The 18,881-nt window shown below is 39.8% G+C and overlaps 1 protein-coding gene across 1 annotated transcript in view; it reads left to right on the top strand.

Annotated features, from left to right (window-relative positions):
* The window catches only part of LOC141437303 (uncharacterized), an 80,261-nt gene that overhangs the window by 14,658 nt on the left and 46,722 nt on the right, over positions 1-18,881 (top strand). The window contains exon 2 of the mRNA XM_074100583.1: positions 16,879-17,067. Within this exon, the coding sequence (XP_073956684.1) occupies positions 16,879-17,067 (189 nt within the window). The remainder of the gene's footprint in view (positions 1-16,878; positions 17,068-18,881) is intronic.

The raw sequence follows: 18,881 nt of genomic DNA, 5'->3' as shown, positions 1-18,881 counted from the left end.
ACTCACGTCTTAAATCGAGTTTAGCTCATGTTTCGGGCTAATCCGTAGCCCTTCGTCTTCGGAGCAACGCGACTCAGCGGCTGCTGCAACACGCGCACACACTACCTACTTTCATACCGAATTTCAAGTTTTTATGACAATCGCAAATACCCTATATGTTATACTTAATAATATACTTAATAGGTTTTTCGTTTAGGGCAATTGGCTTGGAAATACTATTTTTATGACTGTATTCATTAAACATTAGCAAAAAATGACAAACAAAGTGGCCCCTTAAATATTTATTTTATTCTGTTTTTAGTAGTTATTTATAGTTATAGCGGCCACAATTATAACATAATCTGTGAAAATTTTAACTGTCTAACTATCACGGTTCATGAGATACAGCCTGGTGACAGACGGACGGACATCGACGGCTTAGTAATAGGGTTTCCATTTTTACCCTTTGGCTTCGGAACCCTAAAAGCGAAGTATCTGTAAGGTAAGCGTCTGAGTGCTCGACAAGCTAATGGCCAATAGACGACACCCTGCTGCCATCTCTATTGCTAATGACATAAGATTAAAGATGCCAACTATTGGGACAGTGACAAGCACTCGTACATTTACCTTATGTGTATAGCAAATTATAATAAACAGCTAATGTCAAAAGCTTGTAAATCTTATAATATACTTATTCAGGCAGTGACAAAGATTATCACACAACCTCGCCGAGTAAAAGTCGGTGAAAGTTGTTAATTCATCACCGTTTTAATTAGAATAGTTTTGTAACGAACTGACGCGTCGTTCACTGCGCCAGCGCAGCACGGGGGTAGTTAGTTATAACCTGTGGAATGGCAGCGCCATATTTAAATTTACTGTCAAGCGGCGCGGCCATTTTGAAAAAATCTTTCTTGACTGCAGTGACACCTACGAATTAATTTCGCGAATTCGCGAATTTTATTAAAAATATCACCAAAAAAAAACTACTTTAATTTTATAGATAAGCCTTACAGTGATAGTTTAGCATAAAATGGCATATCTAATTAAATAACAATGAATGACCTTCAATTTCTGTGAACTTTATTATTCATTATCAAATATCTGATAACCAAATTTTCTCAGTCATGTATAAATAACTATAATTACAAAATAAAACAATTACCTGTAGGAAACACTGATTTATTTCGTAAAATATTAATTTATTTACGAAACAAAGCAAGGGCTTTGTTTCGTAAATAAATAAAATAATATAAAAGGTTATAGTCTTTCAATATCAAATAATAGTATAATACGAGGTTTCCAAAAATACCAGCGCACGGCAGCGGCCACACAGTGAAACTTGAGTAAACGATAAGAACGAAATTTCTTCCGTAGTGTTGTCGCGGCCGTTAATAAATGCCATCCTTGTCTATTTATGAACGCATTCTGCAAGAATAAGCAAGCGAGATATAGGTCTACCAGTTTATATTTGTTAGTGAAATACGTCACCCGCCAACGACCGGGAGCCGGTCGCTTGCCACTCAAGGGTTTTTGACAGCGTGCCGGGAGCCGGTCGCCTGCCAAACAAGGGTGTGCCGGGACCCGGACGCTTGCCACTCCAAGGGATAAATAAGTAAATCAATAAATATCATGAGACAATGAAGGTTTTCACACAGCAAAATATCGTTAGATGGCGTTAGTATCGTGGGTAGAGTTGCGCCCGCTCGGTCTTTAAAGGGAGCGCTCCGATCTCGGTCAATCGGTCAAATGAACTAGTTCGGTCTTTTAGTTCCTTTAGCTCCGAGGAGCGGCTCCAACCAAAACAGGGAAAAGGGAAGGGAAGGGAGCGAGTTTACACACGAATCGGTCATGAACTGAACTGAGAGCTAAAGATCGGAATGTTAAATATAACGTTGTAATCAGATAAAAACAATCAAATATTCATATGTTGTCGTAGTTTCGTTTAACCGGGTTTCTAAGTATGGTTCTTTGGTATCATCAATAAAGCGTACAATGTACAATGTAAAATAAATGCGTCTCTCTCGCACTTGAGCAGGATACGCTTTGAAATAATACTATTTGTCTCGTTCACATTGACCGAGCACCGCGCCATGCCGTCCACTCAGCTCTTTACCTATTCGTTTCCTCGTTCACTCGCTCACTCCCAGCTCCCGCTCCGTTTTAGCTCCGGAGCCAACCGAGACCGATTAAGATCGCTTACGAGGAACTAGTTCTTTTCGGTCCGCGATGGGAATTCATTCTTTTTAGTTCTTAGTTCAGGACCGACTCAAGCCTAATCGTGAGGTCCGTTTGACGTGTGACGCTTGCTTGCGATTGGGTAATTTAGTTTTTTAACCAATCACGAGCAAACGTCAAACGGATCTCACGATACTAACGCCATCTAGCGATATTTTGCCTCTGGAAAAACCCTCATTGGTACATATTGACCTAGTCTCAAACTAAGCAAAGCTTGTACGTACAGTCAAGGGCAAAGATATCGACACGGCCAAAGTTGCAAAAATATGTATACACGGCCTTAATGTTAAGTGCATAAAGTCGTGTATACATATTTTTGTAACTTTGGCCGTGTCGATATGTTTACCCTTGACTGTACTATGGATACTAGGCAACGGATAAATATACTTATATAGATAAATATGTACCTACTTAAATTGATATTGCACTACACATCCAAGACCCGAGACGCCACAAACAGACTGTGAGTGTTTTCAGATTATCCGATCCGATATCAGTATCGGATAATGTATAAAAGATTTAGGAAATTTTGGGGAAAATTTGATAGATTTTAAATGGTTATAAATATTAAAACGCACATATTCATAGCTGAGCTGTACTATGGCCGAAGCCCTCTTGTTCCGAGAATGGAATGATGATGATGATGATGATTCATAGCTGGATTGAGCAAATGAAGTAAAAAGTTAGGAAATTTTACTGCCACAGGTGCAAAAAAAATAAGGACATGGCGTAAAAACCATTTTCCATAGCCCCTGCATTTTAAAGTAACCCCATTTTACGGTACATATGTCATACATTTTACTTGCCCCGATATCGGTAAGTATCGCCGTCCAATACCGATATCGGATCGGATAATATGAAAACGCTCGGGTCTGACATTGGTGTCAAACTTGTACCCTTGTGTTGCCTTGCGTCTAGGCTTCATAGACAACCCCAATTTCTCTAGCCATCCGGGTCAAATGTCACGTGGAACTTACACTGCCGGTTGCCAAACTCGACCTGATTAATTCCAGTACTAACAGCGCAGTGGACGGCGTAACGGTAATCGTCCCGCCTACTGAGGCATGCAGGTATCCGTTGAGATGCCCGTGTCGATTCTAACTGTTTGGAATTCTTTGGATTTATACGTGGATAATATACTTATTATTATACCTTGAACTGTAGTTTAAAGAACTTGGTTCATTAACCCCCAACGCAAAAAGAGGGGTGTTATAAGTTTGACCGCTATGTGTGTCTGTCTGTGGCACCGTAGTTCTTAAACGAGTGGACCGACTTGAATGCGGTTTTTTTGCATTTGAAATCAGGTTTTCTAGCGATGGTTCTTAGACATGTTTCATCGAAATCAGTTCAGCCGTTTTTGAGATATTGAACTTTGAAGTGTCAAAGTCGGGGGTTTTCCAACTTTTTTTTGGTTAGGTTATTTGTTTTCTAGGATGGTGCATATTATATTTTTTATCGAAAGTAGACTTATAATGTAGCTCACTACTGAGATAGTTTTTTTTTTCACATTCAGTTTTTTTGCGAAAAATAAATTGAAACTTTATTTCGGCAAACCATACGTTTGGTGACTTTAATAGGTATTGTGCTTTGATCTGTTTGATTAAAAAAAAGGTCAGATTAACAGCTGTCAGTTGTCAAATGTCGCCATACAACGACACATACGCACACACACACGTACACACGTACAGTCGAGTTCATAAACTTGTGAGCAAAAATTTGATCAAAAGTATCTGAACACGCCTCTACGCCGTTAACAATAGAGTCGTGTTCAGATATTTTTGATAAAATTTTTGTTCACAACGTTATGAACTCGACTGTACGTACCTAACCTAACCTAATATTTCTACTTTATTGAGTAATTCCTCTTTAAGCAATAAAGACTGTTGGTCGAGTCACCCTTCCTGCTCTAACGCGGTCAATGAGTAATAAACGAAGGATTTTCCTCACTGACTCAGGCGCCATCTAGCGGAGAGAAAGCGGTTTCACCGGGTGACCTATAGCTGACGTATAAGGACCCAATGGTACCGTTAAACAATATAAAACCAGTCAAGTCCGTGTCGGACACGCATTGTGTAGGGTTCCGCATCATACTAGCCAATATTTATGAGTTAGCGATAAATTGATTGGTACCTTTTCTTTCATTATTTTTGTTTAAGTACTAATTAAATTAAAACTACAGGGTGATTTCTAAGTCGTGAACGGAAACTACGTTTTTCGATAACGCTGCCCAAGGCTAACACGGAGCACTAGTGCTAATCGCAATAAGTCAGCCCCTCAATTAATGAGAACAAAATAAGAATATCAATCCCTATTTATCATCATCTACGGTCGCCCTACTCGGCCTAGACCACGTGACTTATTTGCGATGGTTCTCTATCGTTCGCCCGAATTTCATATGCCCGAATGTATCGTTTTCTAGAATTTTCATTTGCCATAAAGTAATTTATTTCTGAAATAGTAATTTCTTCAGAGTTGATATTAAACTAACCTAACCTAACCACTGCATTCTACATGATGACATTTAAAAAAAATCCTGAAAACAGCATGGTTTTATATATTTTATAGCAAACGTTGGTATGGCAAGTGAAATTCGGGCAAATGAAATTCGGGCAAGTAAAGGTAAACGATTTGCGATGTCTTCATAAGTGCAAAAGTTATCAATATCATGCAACATGCACGTAAGTCAGAGATATTAATTACTAAGCGGCCAGTCAGCTGCAATCTAGCATTAACTAATTAACAGGAGTAAATAATTATAAAAAATGTTTTGGTAAATATTATTTAATAAAAATTTAATTACACATCTATAATATACAAGTGAACCGCCAGAACAGGACAAAAAAAACGAGACAGAGCAGGATGGCGCTCTACAACACCATTTTGACACGTTTCTTCCAAACAACGTATTATTTTTCTGGAATTTTAAAGCAATTCGATTCTTTGACCTTGGGAATCGCGAAAAACTTGAGAAAATATGATATTGGGTGTGTACATTAATTTCGAGCTAAAAACGAGCGATCTATTAGATAATAGATTCTTTTTCCCTGACTGGCATAGACTATCGAGTCGTCAACAGCTCCTAAAATGTCACAAGCAATGAAACAAAGTCACTTACCTGAACTACTTATAGCATATATTAAATGTGTATAATACTATATTATTCTTGTACTCATTTCTAAGAGAAAATAACAGTTAGTTTATACCAGCGCTGAGTCACGCGTAACAACCTGTGACCCAGTCAGCAAACACCTGCTAGCCGGGGGGGCAGAAAGTTGTACTTTGTTGTTTCGATTATACTTCCTAGGGTTCCGTAGTCAGTACCTAAATATTGTGGCGTTTTTTTCAAGTATTTAAATGAACTAAAACAATTGGGGTTGTCTTTTTTTATAATGTATAAGTAAAAACGAAAACCATTTCGAGATGAATGCTTTCTAAGTAGTTTCCTGTACTTATTTAATTTTCACCCGCGGCCTTATGAAGTAGCTTAGCTTAAATAGGTCAATTGACTTTTTCTTGTGTGTTATTCTGTGACGACTGTGATGTTATCCAAAAGACAACAGTGACAGAGTTTCTTCAAAAAACTATTATAATATATGTTACTGATGTACTTAGGAGATACTCAATAAAACAAGGGGGCTTAGTTACTACGAAAATGTACGCTCGGTGAATTTTAACCACAGAAACTCATGGCATTCCAGGGGCGTAACTATGGCAACAGGGTTCAAGAAAAAGTTGATCGACCCAAATGCATTCTTCATAATTTCACGTCAGTTTTAACAATAGGGAATATTACTGTAGGATTCGATTTGTAGCATTCGAACATGGCGGATGTAGACGATATCTAATTTTGCTATTTCTGCTTCTTTGGCGAGTTGAAGTATAATTTTGATAGCGTTTTATGCGGCGATTAACCTTAACAGTGAACAGTGATCACATAATTCTATATTGCTCTCGTGTCTGACATTTTTTAATGCGCAAGTGGTCTCCGCGTGGTTTCTGGAATTTTGCTATCAAGTTGCAAAAACTACAATCACCGTACAACGTGAATAAGAAGAATATATTTATCTTTAATTTAACTGACATTGGCCCAAGCCTTATGGCCGCCATTAAGAGGAATAAATAAATAAATAAATAAATATTACTGTAATTTTCTGCCGTCAGAGTGAAGCAACAGCACAAAACTGTAGACAGCTCTTTGAGTATCTTAAATGCCATAATGTCATATTATTTCAATTATTTTTTGGAAATATAGCTCTATCATTACTATCCATGTATACATCATGTTATTTTGTTATTGATAAATATAATAATATCATGATTTCTATACGTAGGTACTTACTCTTTGGCCATGATCTGTCATGGCGACCAAATGTAAAGAGAACTGACGTTGTCATGGAGGTTTGCGCTAGTGTCGCCCCCTGCGCAGATCTTTGCCTAATATGCCCTATTAGTCAATTCTATTAAGGTCGCGAGTTTCAAATATATATATTTATACAACGTGTGACTTTCATAAGAACGTATATTTTAATTGCTGAAAGCATAAGCACTAATGAACGTAAATTAGTATTTCTGGTAAAACAAAACTATTTTTTTTTCATACAAATTAATTCGGCACGCAATGTATCGGTAACAAAGCTAACAACTGACACTAACATTTGCTGCCTCTCTGAAACGTCAAATAAATGTTTGCATTACATTGCTGCTCGAGAAAATTAAAAAAAAATGGGTAACTCTCCATTAGTAAAGGTATTTGTTATATTTTTCGATAAAACGGTTCTCAATAGTTAAAGCTATCGTTAATTAAAATTTATATTCTTATGGATGTCACACGTTGTATAAAGGTTTAGAACCGCTGCAAAAGAGCAGGTGTTTTCAACCTTTTGATTTGAACGGCACACTTTTCGTTGATCAGTTTCACGGCACGCCAGTAAAAAATAGCCAAGTGCGAATCGCACTGGTGCGTAGAGGGTTCCGTAGAGTACACCCATAATTATGTATAACATAGCGACAGCGAAGGCTTATTAATCGCACACGTCACTTCTTATTAAAATAGCTATTCATGATTTCAATGCAGCATACACTGTATACTCATCCCAGCCTATATACGTCCCACTGCTGGGCACAGGCCTCCTCTCGGAATCAGAGGGCTTGGGCCGTAGTTCCCACGCGGGCCCAGTGCGGATTGGGAGCTTCACACACACCATTGAATTGCTTCGCAGGTTTGTGCAGGTTTCCTCACGATGTTTTCCTTCACCGTAAAGCTCGTGGTAAATTTCAAATGTAATTTCGCACATGAACTCCGAAAAACTCTGAGGTGCGAGCCGGGATTTGAAACCACGATCCTCTGCTTCAGAGGCCATAGGTCAAACCCCTCGGCCACCACGGCATAATGCAGCATACCCTTCGCGAAAATCGCGGCACACTTAAAAATAAAGCGATAAATATAATTATAATAATTTAAAGAAATTGACATTAAATTTTAACATAAGTTGTATTGACATTAAATATGAATAATTTAAGATAAGAAGAGATTAATAAGAATTATATAAAATGTGTCATAAATAATTATACTTAAGTAAATATTTCAATAGATAGACATTGTGTTGGTGTCATGTACCATCAGCCAAATATGTGGTCTACCACCCTAAAGTTGATAATCGTTTGCATGTCATAAAACAATAATGCCAATAGACGTGTCTGTCAACTTGAAAGTTCGACTTTAGCGACATATCCATTTGATAGGAACTAGTTTAAAAATTGATAGACCACTTATTTGGCTGATGGTACCTACCGTCTTGTAAAACTACCATCTAATAATGTAATGAGCATGAATTTGAATGAATAAATATGAATATGAATATGAAATATACGCGGCATACTGGCGGGCCGCGGGACACCGGTTGAAAACGTCTGCAATAGAGATATGTCACCAACTTACAACTAAAACTATTGTCTACCGCACTCACAATCGTTTTCACCATCTTTCCTGTCACACGGTAAGTATACGATGATGATAGAAAGAGATGGTGGATGTGATTGCGCACGCGCATCAGACAATACGGCCTCGGGTCCTATGTAGGTTAATTGTCACCTTATCAAAAGCGGAAGGCTCATAGTGCTCGAAGCAGATGAAGCGTTATCTGTCAATGACCTTTTGAGTTCAATCAACTTTGCTATACAGGGTGTTTTAAAATTAATTCAGAATTGTTGAGTTAATTAGATTAAACACCCCTATGTATGCGCCACCTTGCGATGCTTTCTGAAAATACGGACGAGCGCGCGCGCGAGCGAGACGGGTATAATTCCGCGCGTTATAAACATCATTTTTTAGACGACATCAATTTTTATCTGAATTAAATTCAAATTTAAATTCAAATCATTTATTCAGTAAATAGGCCGCAATGTGCACTTTTACACGTCATTTTTTAAACTACCAGCGCTTTCGGAAAGACCATCATTGCCAAGAAGAATGCGCCGCAAGAAACTCGGCAGAAAGTCATTTTTTCAACATAAAATAATTACAAATAAAATACTTAAAAACTACAGTATACAATTTAAAAAAAATACAAAATAATAATAATACAGGGATGTATGGGGTCCCTTAGTTACAAAACTAAACACTAACTATTATCTACGTTCAGTGGAAGTGTAGGTAGACTGTTTCCACCGTCATAAATTAAAAAAAAAACTGAAATTTACATTTCAGGTCAAGTAACCATTAAGCTTTTGGATTCCGAAGGCAAGCTCACGTCTGCCGCCCCCAAAGTTAGCTCACACGCACTCATGTCATGCTCTGAAAGCAGAGCGGTACCGAGGGCATGGTATTGCTTCCGTTCCCATAAGCTCTATGGGATCGTCTTGGGAACTTCGACGTTGCGAGCCTGTGACTAGAAATTAAACTAAATATATACAAGTTTAAAATCCATAAGCAATGGAATTAGAATTTTAACATAGTAGCCCAAGACATGGACGGAAGGCGGTACAGTTACCAGGACATTTTAGAATAAAATATACATTTATACGGCTTTATTCAGTCCACTCTGGCCGTGACCGGGTCACCCGAGCCCGTGGGCGACAGACGAACAACACCTCATCAAAATATCTATGTATATACTTAGGTATATAAAAATAAATTCCTATTTCCATTGGTTGCCATAACTTGAGTGAGACCGACTTAACTGATTTCATCCGTCTTATTACGTTTTTTCATACTTAAGTTTGTAGGAGACTAAAGTACGAAGTATTAGAAAACTTACATAAAATATAATAAAAATAATTAATTATTTTCATACTGAAAAAAAAAACAAAAAAATGTAAGTACAGAAAAATTAAAATATTGTACCCATTCAATGCAAATAAATGACATTAGGGCCATTCTCTTAAAAGTTGTACCCAAACTTTTTTTTGGGATTTTGTAATTTTTATGTTATATAGATCTACTCGGAATCAGGAGTACTATCGATTTTAATACGTGAAAAAAAGAGTCCAAAAATTTTGTATTCCATTCTGTTACCTTTCCCATACACTTGTATGAGAGTAACGGAACGGAATTACAAAAAACATTATGCAAATTGTGGGTCAATTTTTTTCACCTATTAAAATCGATAGTACTGTCAAGGAGTTTCATTGGCCACCATGGAACCATTTCACAGTAAATGTCATAGTGACATCGCATTAATTAACAAGGAAAGTCGTAATGACTTTTCCTTTGAAAAGATTCCATGGTAGTGGCCCATGACTTAAATTCCTTGACTGTACTCGTCATTCTGAGTACTCGTAGATATAACATAAATATTTCAAAATCTTAGAAAAAAAGTTTGGGTACAACTTTTAAGAGACTGGCCCATTATTATTATTATTATATAAACTTTTCTTATACAGGAAGTCTCTGGACATGGGGCTTTAAATCCGGGGTTTGATTCTAGTCACATAACTGAGCTACTTTACTTCTGCTACTTTATAAAAATATCATCATCATCATCATCCCAGCCTATATACGTCCCACTGCTGGGCACAGGCCTCCTCTCAGAACAAGAGGGCTTGGGCCATAGTTCCCACGCGGGCCCAGTGCGGTTTGGGAACTTCACACGCACCATTGAATTTCTTCGCAGGTTTGTGCAGGTTTCCTCACGATGTTTTCCTTCACCGCAAAGCTCGTGGTAAATTTCAAATGTAATTCCGCACATGAATTTCGAAAAACTCAGAGGTGCGAGCCGGGGTTTGAACCCACGACCCTCTGTTTGAGAGGCGATAGGTCAAACCACTAGGCCACCACGGCTTATAAAAATATGACCACTGTTAATTTCATTTTTAGGGTTCCGTACCTCAAAAGGAAAAACGGAACCCTTATAGGATCACTTTTTGTCCGTCTGTCTGGCAAGACCCTTTTTCTCGGGAACGCGTAGAGGTATCAAGCTGAAATTTGTATCAAATACTGTCTACTGTACCTTGGAGCTGTGAAAAAATCAAACTTCAAAGCCAACGCAATCAAAAGATGCAGCCGTTTATGCTGCAAATTTCCGCAAATTTTCGAAACTCGCAAGGGAATCAAAACCTACAGGGTACTTCCCGTGAACTCAGAATCCTGAAATAATGTTAACCGCTGAACTAATGTTGTTCAGTTTGAGGAGTATGACCTATGTTTTAATTATTTGCTTATATTACAGGCCACACTACTTACCTACGAAACTATAATTCTTTTTTTTTACTACCATTAAAATTTCAATTCCATACATTGTATGTTCAACACGTTAGTAGCAATAAACATACAAACGTACAAATCGTAAGATAACCTTTCATTCCGTCCGCGTAGCGATGAGCATGAAATATCTACAATTTGTTCTCAACCAATAACAAACAGTTTTGCTGTTCTCCAACAAACCACCGTTCAACTTTCAACCATATACCGTTGGGGTAGAGATGAGATAAACTCTGTGTGATGGCAAAATAACGTTGTAATTTCTTGAGGTCACCACGCTTTCTTAACTAGGTAATCACGGCGGTTCTGCTTGCAAATTGAATATGAGAGGTATGGCTTGTTTATGGGTAGGACTGCTCTAGAAAGGTTTATAGGAGGGCCCATGATGCTAAATGGGGTTTACTAGAACGTCGTGGGGAACTCCCACTACAAATGCGAAAGTTTGTAAGTCTGTTTGTTATCTTTTCGCGTCTAAACCACTGAACCGATTTAGATGTTCGGTATACAGATAGTTTGTGTCCTAGGGAAGGATATAGGATAGTTTTTATGCCATAAAATGCATAGTTCCCACGGGATGGAAGGAATTCTATGTAGACGGAGTCGTGGGTAGCAGCTATTTTTTTTCACACAAGAACCTTTTCTATAATGTATAAGAAAACTTAAAAAAAGAAGGTTGAGATTGGTAAAGTTGTTCTCAAGTTAGGGCGTGGCTAAGAGAAAATCCATACTAATAATACTGAGCAGCAATAAATCTGGCCCTCAAATGTATGCAGTAATAGGTAATTATGTATGTAGAAAGGGCCAAATTTTGTGCCGCTTTCATTATAAATGTGAAAGTGTGTGTGTTTGTCCGTCTTTCATGTCGGAACGGAGAAACGGATTGACGTGATTTTTGGCATAGATATAGTTTATGGGCCATAGAGTGGCATACTCGTAGACTACTTTTAATCCCGGAAAAATGCACAGTTCCCGAGGGAACAGCGCGCGATAAACTAATTCCACGGCTAGTAGCTAACGGCGAAAGCTAGTAAATAAATAAATGAATCCTGGTACAATTAACGCCAATTGACCAAGTCCCAAACTAAGCGAAGCTTGTACTATGGGTACTATGGCAACAGATAAATTAAACATACCTAAGTACTTATGATTATAACCAACAAAGAGTTAGAAAATCCCGATTTTGTCACTTCAAAGTTCAATATATCAAAGACAGCTAAACCGTTTTGAATGAAATATGTTTTAGAACCATCGCTAGAACACCTGCTTAAATAAATGCATGCATATCGGTCCACCCGTTTAAGAGCTGCGGTGCCACAGACAGACACACATATATAGCAGTCAAACTTATTAAACGACCAAGAGTCGAGAATTGGTATAATTCATACAATATCTGCCCTGACGGGATCAAACTTGTGACCTCAAAGTTTATGGTCAGTTTCTCTAACTAAGCAATGGGCTACCGGTCATCAAATAGGTATTCATTTAAATATATAACTAACTTGATTTGATTTGTGGTATTTATATAGTAAAGAGTGAAGAACTATTTACGTTTGTTTTACATTTTTTAAGGCTCTGGAAAAATTATAATTTATTGGTGTTCTTTTTATAATTTTTATTTTTATAGTAACATATATAGATATATTTAGTTAAGGTTTCTTATGTAAGTTTTCTTTGTCTTATTTTTAACTATTAATTTCATTAGACATAATTGTACCTATTTATCTGTTTTTGCGGGATGTAGACCACGATTACTTTTAATGAAGGGAAGTAGTCTAAATTTATACTGAAGATAGGAAAATTGACTCAAAGGAATTTATTGACAGGGTATATACTCAGTAAGAGTTTCATGTATTTTTATATTTAGGGTTCCGTACCCATTTGGTGACACGTACGGAACTCTACCTATTACTCAGACACCACTGTCTGTCCGTCCATCCGTCTGTCAGAGGGCTCTATCTCTTTTGTCGTAATAGTTAGACACATGAAATTTACACAGATTATGTATTACTGTGGCCGCTATAACAACAAATACTAAAAACAAAATAATCTAAATATTTAAAAGTGGGGCTCCCATACAACAAACGTGATTGTTTGGCCGTTGTTTGCTTGATTTAAAAACGGAATCAAGTAGACGCTTAAATATTCACAGAATCTTTTTGTATAATCACTTTAAAAATAAATAATTAAAATAAAATAAATATTTAAGGCGGGCGTCCATACAACAAACTAGTTTTTTGCCGTTTTTTTTTGCTAATTTCTACTGTTTTTTTTTTATTCGATTGGATGGCAAACGAGCAAGTGGGTCTCCTGATGGTAAGAGATCACCACCGCCCATAGACACCTGCAACACCAGGGGGATTGCACATGCGTTGCCAACCTAGAGGCCTAAAATGGGATACCTCAAGTGCCAGTAATTTCACCGGCTGTCTTACTCTCCACGCCGAAACACAACAGTGCAAGCACTGCTGCTTCACGGCAGGATTAACGAGCAAGATGGTGGTAGCAATCCGGGCGGACCTTGCACAAGGTCCTACCACCTGCAAATGCAAATGTTGTATAGATAATGGTACGGAACCCGTGCGCGAGTCCAACTCGCACTTTTTTATTTTGTTGTATTTGTGTGTCTTTCTGAATGAGATTAAGTGTCTTCTTTCTTTAAGAAACATTATACTCGTATACTATATGATATACTTATAAGTGCTTGTTATAATTCCGTCAGATGTTTGTCATTTGTCACGCAATGTTCTTGTACTTTTTTGAACAGTCATTGACAGAATTTTACACTCATTCCCACATATTGTGTCAATGATGGATGATGACGACGATCGGATGGCTTGGGCCGTCGAACCCATGCGGGCCCAGTGCGGATTGGGAATTTCAAGCACACCAATTAATTGCTTCACATTTTTTTTCCAGAATAAAAATGTTTTTTTTTCGTAGGTAAGTAAATATTATCTTCAAAGTCATCGTTAAAGATCAAATATAAAATTTACAAACTTGACGAGTGAGATAGACGTGACACATTAGTGAGACATAAAAACTCACTTTTTCAACCTACTTTTGCTAAATGTGTGTGAATTAAAAACGCTTTACGTACGGACATTAAAAAAACGTCATAAAATAAGCACATTTACACGGTTTTACTGCGCGTAATTAATTACCTTAATTCTTGATTATCTTTTAGACGACCAGATGGCCTAGTGGTTAGAGAACCTGACTACGAAGATTGAGGTCCCGGGTTCGATTCCCGTGTCGGGGCAGATATTTGTATGAAAAATACGAATGTTTGTTCTCGGGTCTTGGGTGTTTAATATGTATTTAAGTATGTATCTATCTATATAATTATATTTATCCGTTGCTTAGTACCCATAACACAAGCTTTGCTAAGCTTACTTTGGGACTAGGTCAATTGGTGTGAATTGTCCCGTGATATTTATTTATTTATTTATTTATTTTAAACAGTAAGAGTTGGGCCACGAGTGTCTTAGAGAAATTAACTTCATTTGACCTATTGAATGTTCTCAAGTCAACGGAAATGAAAAATAACATGGTGTACAACGAGTTAACAGGAATCTTGTGCCACTTAACACAGATTTTATGCGGTAGAGCCTTACTGTAACCACTTGCTGGCTGCAATACGAATGGGCCGGCTGGACCGGGTTAGTACCACACTCCCACAGAATACCGGCGTGAAATAATAGTTTTGTTACTGTATTTCGTACGATGAGTGGGCGATCCGGAGGCCCAACGACAGAACGAAAAAACAAAAAGAGTAATAACATAACATGATACTCGTTTTACATCGATAGTAACGATAGAGCTATATTTTCTAAAAAAAAATTGAAAGAATACGATATTGTGGCATTTAAGATCTCAAAAAACTGTTTACGGTTTCGTGCTAGTGCTGCGCTCTGACGGCAGAAAATTTAAGTAATACTCCCTATTTCACTAATTGCTCATCCAGTGTCATCACAGCAGTATGGTGCTTGCACAGTGTATATACCTATATATATAGATGCCTTGTAGAGCGCGCGTCTGTGTGAGTGTGTTCGTTTCGATCGTAGCTTCGTAGCTTCCATACTGCTTTAGCTTATAATATACTGTGCAAGCACCATACTGCTGTGATGACACTGGATGACACAATTAATGGCACACACGGCCAGTACCGCGAGACCCCCTTAGAGGCCGTGTAGAGCGCGCGTCTGTGTGAGTGTGTTCGTTTCGATTATAGCTTCGTAGCTTCCATACTGCTTTAGATTATATATATATATATATATATATATATATATATATATATATATATATATATATATATATATATATGTATATACTGTGGTGCTTGTATGGTTAAATAACTTCTTACCCGCAACTCCGTCCGCGCAGAATTCGTATATCACTAGCCCGCGGGAACTATGCAATTTTCTGGGATAAAAACTAACCTATATATATTCTGATATATAACATACTATCCGTACGCGCAGAATCCCGCGGGAACTATGCAAATTTCCGGGATAAAAACTATCCTATTTCCTTCCCCCGGGACTCAAACTATCTGGATCAGTTCAGCGGTTTAGACGTGATGAGATAACAAACAACATACAAACTGTCGCATTTATAATGTTGAACCTGTAAACTAGGGGTCTAGAGGTGTAGAGTAGAGAGGGGGGTAGAGACAGGGGGAGTAGAGTTAGAGGGAGAAAAACTAGGTCGGACCTACTTAGCCTAGCGGTACGTTGCCTATCTTAATTGTAACATTGGTAACCCTGTTAATATGACAACATTCTAAAGTGACTCAAAACGCGTTCGCAGCCGCAAGTAAGCCACAGTTTTGTGATTTCGCTCATTTGACGGCACAGGTCAATGACACACTCAGTGTGTGAGAAAAAGTGCTTTCTGTTGTGACGTCACTTGGACTATACCTTGTTTATATTGACCCTAGTTTGCCAGTGTTTTTGAATGTTTGAGAGGTCAGCTTAATGGAACATTATTTTGCTCAAAACATTTTTTTTTAGAAGAGGTATAATTCTTGCTATTCTCTAGGAAACAGAATGTGGGACTATCAATGTGTAATTTATTTTTCTTCTTACAAGCTCTTATTTCAAAGTAAAATTAATTACAACTGTTTCGTAAAAACCTCTTTTTGATAAGAATGTTTGAGCTATGGTTTACATATTAAATTTTCAAATCATTTTTAGACCACTTCCTTTTCTTAAAGTCCGGTAATAATAACTAATAAATAATAGTAACCTCACAGTGACATAACACACTATATACTGCAAAAAATGTATTTAAAATGTTTTTTAATAACTTTTTTTTACATAAAACTGACCTGCGATCGAATTATTTTTTAATTAATTAATTTAAATTTCTCATTAGTTATATACTTACTATGTAGGTACACTATTCTCCGACCTTCTCCGACGAGACCCGAGCGTGCGTCCACGCTTTCGCCGATCATAGTTGCCATGAATCATTTCAAATTAGGAATCTTCACGGGATTCGTCACGCATCGGCACCGCTTTCCCGCGCGTTTGTTTGCCATCTTTGTATTTGGCCATCTGTCAAAACGGGCTCAAAAAGCTCCCTTCCGAATTCAGACCTTGTGGCAAAATTTTAAGATTCCGACTTGTTTAACGGAAAAAAACGTGCTGTTCTAAGTTTACTTTTAAGTTCATCCAGGATTATCCTTTCGCGTGATTGTAACCAGCCAATAGCGAGTCTTACCTGCGCGCTGAGTATTCGTACCTACCAATACCGATAGGAACTGTCTCGAGAACACTAAAATTTAGGCTCTACTTAATAATTTTAGCCGGTAAATTGTTTTGGGTTCAATTTTCGTTCGTTTGTTTATATTTAATTCAATTGTATTAAAACTGGTTTAAGAGTAATGCACTATTTAGGTTTAAGAATAATGCACTGTTTGATGCCCAAATAAAAATTAAAACATTGTATTTTCTTGTCAACAGGGCATGCGTCAGCGTCGTGCCGCTTCCCGGGTGCGCCGGCGCACAGCCGCGTCACGTTCTCTGACGAGGCGCTGGCTGAGGGCGCGGTGGCCACGTACGCCTGCGAGCGTGGCTTTGAGCTGCTGGGGCCTTCGCGCCGCGTCTGCGGGCCCGAGGGCCGCTGGGCGCCCGACGGGATACCCTTCTGCGGTGAGTCATACACGGCTTTAGCGCCTACGCTAGCTGGCGCGGGCGCACTCCTGCGGGCTCGAGGGCCGCTGGGCGCCCGACGGGATAGCGGTGAGTCATACACGGCTTTAGCGCCTACGCTAGCTGGCGCGGGCGCACTCCTGCGGGCCCGAGGGCCGCTGGGCGCCCGACGGGATAGCGGTGAGTCATACACGGCTTTAGCGCCTACGCTAGCTGGCGCGGGTGCACGGAGCGGGCGCACTCCTGCGGGCCCGAGGGCCGCTGGGCGCCCGACGGGATACCCTTCTGCGGTGAGTCATACACGGCTTTAGCGCCTACGCTAGCTGGCGCGGGTGCACGGGGCGGGCGCACTCCTGCGGGCTCGAGGGCCGCTGGGCGCCCGACGGATAGCGTGAGTCATACACGGCTTTAGCGCCTACGCTAGCTGGCGGGGTGCACGGGCGGGCGCACTCCTGCGGGCTCGAGGGCCGCTGGGCGCCCGACGGGATAGCGGTGAGTCATACACGGCTTTAGCGCCTACGCTAGCTGACGCGGGTGCACGGAGCGGGCGCACTCCTGCGGGCTCGAGGGCCGCTGGGCGCCCGACGGGATAGCGGTGAGTCATACACGGCTTTAGCGCCTACGCTAGCTGGCGCGGGTGCACCACGGAGCGGGCGCACTCCTGCGGGCTCGAGGGCCGCTGGGCGCCCGACGGGATAGCGGTGAGTCATACACGGCTTTAGCGCCTACGCTAGCTGGCGCGGGTGCACGGAGCGGGCGCACTCCTGCGGGCTCGAGGGCCGCTGGGCGCCCGACGGGGATAGCGGTGAGTCATACACGGCTTTAGCGCCTACGCTAGCTGGCGCGGGTGCACGGGGCGGGCGCACTCCTGCGGGCTCGAGGGCCGCTGGGCGCCCGACGGGACACCCTTCTGCGGTCATAACATCACTAATAATATAAGGTGCTAATATGTCGGAAGTCCAATTGCTCTCCCTTAGCGTCTAAAGTCCAAGGTCGGCACAATAATCGGCGGCTCAAAGTCGGCATGCTAAGATAAACTACCATACTTGCTGAGCGGCCCGTCCGGCAGCTCGCCCTCTCCAGAAAGCTGCTAAGCCATGAGGCAAACAGTAACAGTCCGTTAAAAAGAAGGTTCTAGGAATACATTTAAGCGTGGTAGGTATAAAAAAATCATGTTACTACTTTAACGAAATATTCCCTCGAATTCGGGATAATATCTCTAAATTTCAACCGTTGTTTGGCGCGGTGGTTTATACTTTAATGAAATAGACGATTATAACATTTCGAAATTCCCACGAGAATTTAGTAAAATCCCAGAACTTTAATTTAACTGCTGTCTGCCGTTCAATTTACCTGTCAAGTATGTACTTAAGGCTAACATAAGGTTATAAAATCCGACTCTAGAGCCGAGAGAGCATTTTAGCACAGAAAAAAACAAACCGCAACCGCAGGCGTCCAAACTTTAAAAACGGACCTTAATTCAAAACACTCGTTATCATAACCTTTATTACATTAATTTAGCTAAACATTACAGCGAGGTAATCGAGAGATCGACCTCCTTTTACTTTCATCGTGAAATCATTCCACATAAGTGCGACTAAAAAGCGGAAGATCCCATCCCACGGCACTCTCTCGCATTGTGCGGGTAAATGGTGATGGCTTTCCTTTGGCTTATCACAGCCGGCGAGATCGGAACCCTGCGACTTTATAATTCCGTACCCAGAAGGGTCTTACTGCCACAGATAAAATAGTTTCTACGCAGATGCGTGAATGTGGCGAAAAACGGAACTAACGCGGCTACTTTTATTTTTGGT

The sequence above is a fragment of the Choristoneura fumiferana genome, chromosome Z, assembly GCF_025370935.1.
Source record: "Choristoneura fumiferana chromosome Z, NRCan_CFum_1, whole genome shotgun sequence".
Lineage (NCBI taxonomy): Eukaryota > Metazoa > Arthropoda > Insecta > Lepidoptera > Tortricidae > Choristoneura > Choristoneura fumiferana.
The sequence above is the reverse complement of the archived record's forward strand: the minus strand, read 5'-3'. Positions and strand labels throughout refer to the sequence as shown.